This window comes from Chlorocebus sabaeus, chromosome X, assembly GCF_047675955.1.
Source record: "Chlorocebus sabaeus isolate Y175 chromosome X, mChlSab1.0.hap1, whole genome shotgun sequence".
NCBI lineage: Eukaryota > Metazoa > Chordata > Mammalia > Primates > Cercopithecidae > Chlorocebus > Chlorocebus sabaeus.
In genome coordinates this window covers 28282336-28290151 of record NC_132933.1, presented here as the reverse complement: position 1 = coordinate 28290151, position 7816 = coordinate 28282336, and the positions used below count along the sequence as shown (strand labels likewise).

The following is a 7816-nucleotide window of genomic DNA, read 5'->3' as shown; positions in this document are numbered from 1 at the left end:
TTTTGGTATCCTCTTGAAAGCCCTCAGAAACATCTGAGATCCAACATCTTTACTAGTATTCACTTTTCTCACACATGTTCACACACATTTTCTCATCATTCATCAGAGCATCCCATTTCAGGATGCTGAGGAAACAAAAATATCTTACAGCAGTCTGAGCTAGGTGAAGTATATAGTCCCAGAGAGACATGAGTATGGGACTTTAATCATATCCTCTGTATCCATGTCTGTGGGCAATTATTTAAAGTCATTTTGTTTTTGACAAGTTGTCTTACCCATTATCTTTATGTTTTTAAAATTTGTAACACAAATAATAATGTATAGTCAATTAACAATTTATGCTATTTTAAGGTAAATTTTGAATAAATAACTCAGGAACTGTCTCTTAAAAAATACTTGTGACTGTCAATTGGAGTATATATATCAGGACAACTTAAATTTATACTCTGACATTACAGTCCTCAAATTTGGCCCAAATAAACTCACTACTTATATTGACTTTGCTTCAGTTTCTTCCTTTTAGGTTGACCAGGCTAAGTTCTGAAATGTCTTCTCCTTTTCACCGAATCAGGTCATGCATCCCAGTAGTGGCCTCCTGTTTTTTGATAGCTCCCTGTCTTCCCAGAACATCTTGGTCTGTCTTCCCTTCCTGCCTTATCCACTCAGCCATGGTAGTGGTGCTTTTTCTAGTGTCCCTGGTTAGCCTTCACCAGTGGTTTGAATCTTGTAATCCCTCTAACAGCTGCCAGCCTCTCACTTCACTCATGTACAGGGTATACAACTGAGCCTGGTTCCCACTGTTGGCCCAACAAGGGCATCTACTCCACCAGCTTGTACCCTATTCATTTCCCTGAACTGGGAGTCTTGCAATTTTATTCTCTTCCATCTACACCTACATCCCCCTACTCTTCCAGTCCCCCAACACCACCCAGAAGGTCTTTGAGCTCCTTTAACCCACCTTCCCTTTCAGAGCAGAAGTGTGTGTGTGTGTGTGTGTGTGTGTGTGTGTGTTTGGGGGTCCATTCCACTCAGAGTGTGCAAATAGCCACTCTATCATCTCCAAAAAAACCTGCCCTACCCTCTCCTTCTCTGGGCGCACTGCAGTTCCCAGCTCAGCCACATGGCGATTCTCCATTCAGGACGTGCCTTCACAAAGGAAGCTGGTCCCAGCCGGCCTTGCGGCACGACTCGGCTTTTCTCTGTGATGTGTCGCAGAGTCGCCGGTAGGGTTCGGTGTGGCGAGGTGGACCTGCTTCTCTCTTTGTGAGAACAAGGGAGTGAGGGAGGAAGGAGGCCGAGGAGGAGGCAAGGACTGAGCAAAGACTAAAGTAAGACCGAAAGGGGAGGTGAGGGGCGGACTGGTTGGTGGCAGCAGCCTGTACCGGAAGCGCCGGCGGCAGCCGAGGCGACACACCGTGAGGCAGCTGCTTTACTAGGCCGCAGCCGCCATGGCGATGAATTTTGGGGACCATGCCAGCGGATTCCGCCACAGTGATGTGATCAGGTTCATCAACAATGAAGTCCTCAGGAACGGCGGCGGCCCAGCCTTTTACGTGGCCTTCCGCTCGCGGCCATGGAACGAGGTAGAGGACCGGCTTCGGGCCATTGTGGCCGACCCGCGGGTGCCGCGCGCCATCAAGAGGGCCTGCACCTGGAGCGCATTGGCTTTGAGCGTGCGAGTGGCCGCGAGGCAGCGGGAGCAGCTGCTGTACCAGGTTCGGCGGCTGCAAGGGCATGTGGAGGAGGGCCAGGCGACCTCCTGGGCTCTAACCTCCCAGCTGCAGCAGCTGCGCCTGGAGCATGAGGAGGCGGCAACACAGCTGCACCTCACGCAGGCTGCCCTGCAGCAGGTGCTGAATGAGCGTGATGGGTTATGCGGGAGGCTGCGCGAAGTTGAGAGATCTATGCAGGTCTATCCGATGCCGCAGGATTTTGTACCTGGTCCAGAAGCCGGCCAGTATGGGCCTGTGGCCGGGACTTTAAATGCAGAACAGAGTGAGGCGGTGGCCACAGAGGCACTGGGAATGCCACATTCGGAAGCCCAGATAGCAGCCCCAACAGCTATGTTTTACATGCCTGAACCCCAGAGTGGCTGGGTCCAGGGCATGCAACCCCTTCTGCCAATGCAGGTGCCTCATCCAGTCCCATTCCATGTGCCTTCACCAATGGGACTGCCATACTCAACACCTCTACCACCTCCGGTAGTAATGGAATCAGCAGCAGCAGTTGCACCACAGATGCCTCCTGTGGGGATCTATCCACCTGGTCTTTGGGCCACAGTGGGGTCCCAGGAGGAGACTGCCCCTCTGTGGGACCAGAGGTGCCATGACCAGGATGGATATCCTGAGAATTTCCAGGGGGTATATCACCCAGGGGATAACAGAAGCTGCAGCCAAAAGGAAGGTTCTGAGTGTCCCCAAGGAATGACCTCCCAAGGGGACAGCAGCAGCCACAGCCTGAAGAAAGATCCAGTGATGCAGCAGGGCACAGCTCCTCCAGAGTTCAGCAACAGCCACAGCCTGAAGAAAGATCCAGTTGTGCCCAAGGAGATGATCTCCCTGGGGGACAGCAACAGCCACAGCATGAAGAAAGATCAAGTGATGCCCAAGGAGATTGTCCCCCTAGGGGACAGCAACAGCCACAGCCTGAAGAAAAATCCAGTTGTGCCCAAGGAGATGGTCCCCCTGGGGGATAACAACAGTCACAGCATGAAGAAAGATCCAGTGATGCCCCAGAACATAGTCCCCCTGGAGGACAGCAACAGCCACAGTCTGAAGAAAGATCCAATGATGTGCCAGGAGATGGTCCCCCTGGGGGACAACAGTCATAGCCTGAAGAAAGATCCAGTGGTGCCCCAGGGCACAGCTCCCCTGATGTTTAGCAGGAGACACAGCCTGAAGAAAGAGCCAGTGATGCCCAAGGAGATGGTCCCCCTGGGGGACAGCAACAGTCATAGCATGAAGAAAGATCCAGTGATGCCCCAGAAGATGGTCCCCCTGGGGGACAGCAATAGCCATAGCCTGAAGAAAGATCCAGTGGTGCCCCAGGGCACAGCTCCCCTGATCTTAAGCAGGAGACACAGCCTGAAGAAAGAGCCAGTGATGCTCAAGGAGATGGTCTCCCTGGGGGGCAGCAACAACCAAAGCCTGAAGAAAGATCCAGTGGTGCCCCAGGGGACAGCCTCCCTGGGATTTAGCAGGAGCCACAGCCTGAAGAAAGACTTAGTGATGTCCAAGGAGATGGTCCCCCTGGGGGACAGCAACAACCATAGCCTGAAGAAAGATCCAATGATGCCCAAGGAGATAGTCCCCCTACGGGACAGCAACAGTCACAGCCTGAAGAAAGATCCAGTGGTGTACCAGGAGATGGTCCCCTTGGGGGACAGCAAGAGTCACAGCCTGAATAACGATATAGTGACACCCAAGGAGATGGTCCCCCTAGGGCACAGCGACAGCCATAGCCTGAAGAAAGATCTAGTGGTGCACGAGGAGATGTTCCCCCTGGGGGACAGCAACAGCCACAGCCTGAAGAAAGATCCAGTGGTGCACCAGGAGATGGTCCCCTTGGGGGACAGCAAGAGCCACAGGCTGAAGAAAGATATAGTGACACCCAAGGAGATGGTCCCCCTAGGGCACAGTGACAGCCACAGCCTGAAGAAAGATCCAGTGGTGCACCAGGAGATGTTCCCCCTGGGGGACAGCAACAGCCACAGCCTGAAGAAAGATCCAGTGATGCCCAAGGAGATGGTCCCCCTAGGGGACAGCAACAGTCACAGCCTGAAGAAAGATGCAGTGGTACACCAGGAGATGGTCCCCCTGGGGGACAGCAACAGCCACAGCCTGAAGAAACATCCAGTGATTCCCCAGGGCACAGCCTTGCTGAGGTTTAGCAAGAGCCACAGCCAGATGGAAGATCAGGAGAGGCCCCAGGCAACGCCTCTGGAGGATAGCAAGAGCCATGGTGTGAAAAGTAGCCCATGGAAACACCAGCCTCAGGGGCAGAAGGTCAAGCAACGAAAAAGGAAAAAGGCCTCAGAATCCCAGCAACAGAAGCCTGCCTCATGCTCCAGCCCAGTGAATTGGGCCTGCCCATGGTGTAATGCCTTGAATTTTCCACGGCACAAGGCCTGCTATAAATGCAAGAGAGTCCGTATGCCGGTTGAGAATGGCAGCACTGACCCAGCATAAACTCATTGACTTCAGGAAGGTAAGTAAGATAGAAGCACTCCAAAGAGAAATCAATTTCCCAGGACCCCATTCTGATAAAAAAAAGTAACTGATTTACTTAGCAGAAAATTTGAAACCAAAATTGTAGAGAAAATTAGATAAAATAATCCATTATTCTATTACCCAAATTAAGTACTTTTTATCATTGTGAGTATACATACATATAAATATGTATGTATTTATTTTCTTATTTTATTCATTTATTTGAATAAAGAGAGACTACTTCTGAGTATAACATTCAGTCTTTAATTAGGGGATTTCTCCTAATTGCAGTCAACTTTTTTAGGTGGTAGATTCTGGTTGGCTGATACTAATTGATTGACACCCTGGAGAAGCTGAAGTTATAAAGCCTGTTTTAAATCAACCATTTTCTTTTTGTTTGTTTGTTTGTTTGTTTTTTCCTTAACCTCCTTTTCCTGAAAATGCTATGTATTTGGCTGGGAGCAGCCATGTGATTTTAGAGTTACAGGCTATGTTGTATTTTAGAAACACCGCTTTTCTTTGCAAGTGCTATCATTCCTTTTGAAACTCCTGCAGTGTTGATTTTTGCTTCTTTTTGTTGTATTAGTTTTACAGTGAGGTCCTGTTTTTGTGTCTTAGCCCCACCAAAGTTGCTTGTTTCTGAAGAAGCTGAACCTGTGACATTAGAAGATCTGCCAAAGCCAAAAGAAGTAACACCTCAATTCTGATGGACCCACACCTCACTGAGACCCCAACTGGCTGCAGCCAAGAAGGGTGAGAGGAAGTCAGGGAAGAAGAGATAATTTGACACTCGTTAGGGGAAAAAGGAAGAAGAAAATCTTTTTTGTAGAGTTGAATTATTTCATTGGTATGAGAATTAACTTAGAAAAGTTTGGGGAGTTGTAGTGTTAAATTCTATAGATGATAGCATCTTTGATGAATTCCACTTAATTCATTAAATGAAAGTTTAGGGAAAGAGTTTAGGGGGTTGTAGTGTTAAATTCTGTAGGTGATAGCAACTTTAATTAATTTCATTTAATTCATTAAAGAAATAATTATTGTCTAATACATTTTGGGAGCTAGACTTATATGTTCTTATCTGGTACACACAGCATAATCTTTTATTGTGAGTTTGGTTAGAAGATAGGAAAGAGCATAATTTGGCATACAAATTAGATCAGGGATGTCTTCTTTGCCTTGCATATAGCGTGACCTTGGATAAAACCAATTGAAGTAACATCCAGATCCATTTCTGTGGTTCTGGGGCCAATGCAAAAGAGACTCATGAAAAGTTTTTTGTTTTGTTTTTGTTTTTTATTTTTTTGAGAGATGAGGTCTCATTTTGTCGCCCAGGCTGGAGGGCAGTGGCATGATCATCATAGCTCACTGCAGCCTTAAACTCCTGGGCTCAAGTGATCCTCTGCTTCAGCCTCCCGAGTGGCTGTGAGCCACCATGCCCAGCCCTTACGAAAGGTCTTGAGTAACCAAACTGCTTGTCTCATTGGTCTCAGGTGAGATAAATGAGCAGTGACAAAGTTTGGGAAAGTGTCCTCACAGGAATGCAGGGAGAGCTTTTCTGATTTCCTCTGCTGACTTCTTCCTTTGAGAGGGATAGTTATTTTCCTGGTTGCCTACCAGCCCGCCTGAAAGACCTGGGGTGTCTTGAAGAAGAACAGTGCTTTGGGGAGTGTTCACTGCACACGCTAGCTTTCAGCCTCAGGCTGCCCCCATCCAAAGTCCCTTTTCAGTCAACAGTGGATGAAGAACAAAATGGATTCCAAGGACAAACATTGGGGGTACCAGGTTATGGATGGTGTTTCTCTTGGGAGGATAAATTGAGTTAAAAATAGAGTTAGAATGGGGCAAGCACTCTTGGGAACACCCCAGGACCCCCTCCTCTCCCTCTTTGGTGTGTTCTCTGCAGGCTTGCCCAAGGCAACTGCTGCAAGGCAAGGAAGGAACCAGGATGGAACCCAGGGATGGTTGGTTAGATCTGCCTTCAGTCCAAGCTAAAGATGTCCTTGAGTTTCCCAATGAAATCCCACCCAGCTCACCAAAATCAATGTTTGTCGGGGACTTTCTGGTCCTAACTAGTAATAAAGAATGTTCATTTGACTGTTGTGCCTTCTGTGTAGTGTGTATCTCAGGGCAGGTTTGCTCAGAGGTGGCAGCTTAAATCCGCATCTGCCCTTCATCCCACTAGAGTGAAGAAAAGTTCAATCTCATTCACTATTGGAGGGCCCCTCCTCTTCTAAGGAGTTACCCAAGAATGGGGGCAAGGTACTGTGTGGACTTAGACAATGAGTTCCCCCTACACTCATTGTCTAAGTCCACATAGTACCTTGAAGGTGGGCATTTCTGCTGCTCTGGGGCCAGTGGGAGATGGAAATGTCTGCTGATGGTGGAAGCCTTGATGCCTAGGGTCCAGCCTCCTTACATGCACCATGTAGCCATTCTCCTGTGGGTCCCTGCCTTCTTCTGGGGTCTTTGCATAGAGTAAGGAGTGCTTAGGTATCATGAGCAGAAATCTCCTTTTCTTTCTGTTTTCTAAGTCACTCTTCTGTCAGCATAATTCTGTCAAGATGTCCAGGATTAAAGAAAACCAAATACAGGCTGGAAGCATAAACCTCCCCTAAGATAAGGCAGGGGAAAGATCTGGACATCTTCTTGGAATGAGTATAGTGAGATAAGGGGTGAACAACAAAAATAATCTTACCATATCAGAAATTTTTCTCAGAGATGTGACAAACAGTAAGGACTTGGTTTACCTGGGACAAGAGTACAAGAAAAGAAGGGGGTTGTTGGGGAGCAAACACCTTAACTTTTGTTGGGGAGAGGGACAGATACTATAATATTTTGTATATCCTAATGGCCCCTGTATGTTTGGAAATATGGGTATGTGCAGGTCTTTTTTTTTTCCTACTGGGTTTAAATTTAGAGCTGGTATGATAGAGGAGGAAGAGTAGAAATTATAGTGGTGGAGGAAGAGGGGAAGGATTCCAGGTGCTGCCAGTAGTGATGGTCAGAGTGGGCCTGGTGTCGTGGCCTTACAAGCACTTATGGAGGTGGTGGTGATAGATGAAGAACATGGGTATTGCTCTGAGCAAAGGAATGCAGGGGAAGTGGGAAGAGGCCTATTAGAATCTTTGAAGGCCTCAGAACAAGAGAAGCAATATTTCCTCTTACTGCTCACCCATTCCTTCACTTCTTCATACCCCGCTAGTGGAGCCTAGGCAGGAGCAGCATTGCCTTCACACTCCCATTTCCATTTCTACCCTTTAATATAAAAGCGGAATCAAAAGAAGCAGCTCGACTAAGGGCATGTCCTGTGGGACATCGGTTGGCAGGGTTGAATGTGGAAAATGCTTCTCCGCCTGCCTCGGACTCCCAAAGTGCTGGGATTACAGGTATGAGCCACCGTGGACAGCCTAAAAAGCACTTTTTAAGGGATCTTGGAGTTTTTCCTCAAATGGCTCAACCCTGCAAGCCGGACTGTTCCTGGCACCCCTACCAGACAGCTACAGTCAATACTAGGGGTCTAAGTTCCCCTGGCCAGACTCCCCCCACCTTCCCCCTGGAAGAGGGGTGGGGCCAGCAGGGAATTCTGGGGGTGACACTCATGGTCCAGG

The 7816-nt window shown here is 48.4% G+C and overlaps 1 protein-coding gene across 1 annotated transcript; it reads left to right on the top strand.

The window, feature by feature from the left end:
• Positions 1 to 1448: 1448 nt before the first annotated feature.
• TEX13C (TEX13 family member C) lies at positions 1449 to 4187 on the top strand. Its single transcript, XM_073013150.1, has one exon. The coding sequence runs from the start codon at positions 1449 to 1451 to the stop codon at positions 4185 to 4187; it is 2739 nt and encodes a 912-aa protein (XP_072869251.1).
• The last annotated feature ends 3629 nt before the right edge of the window (positions 4188 to 7816 follow it).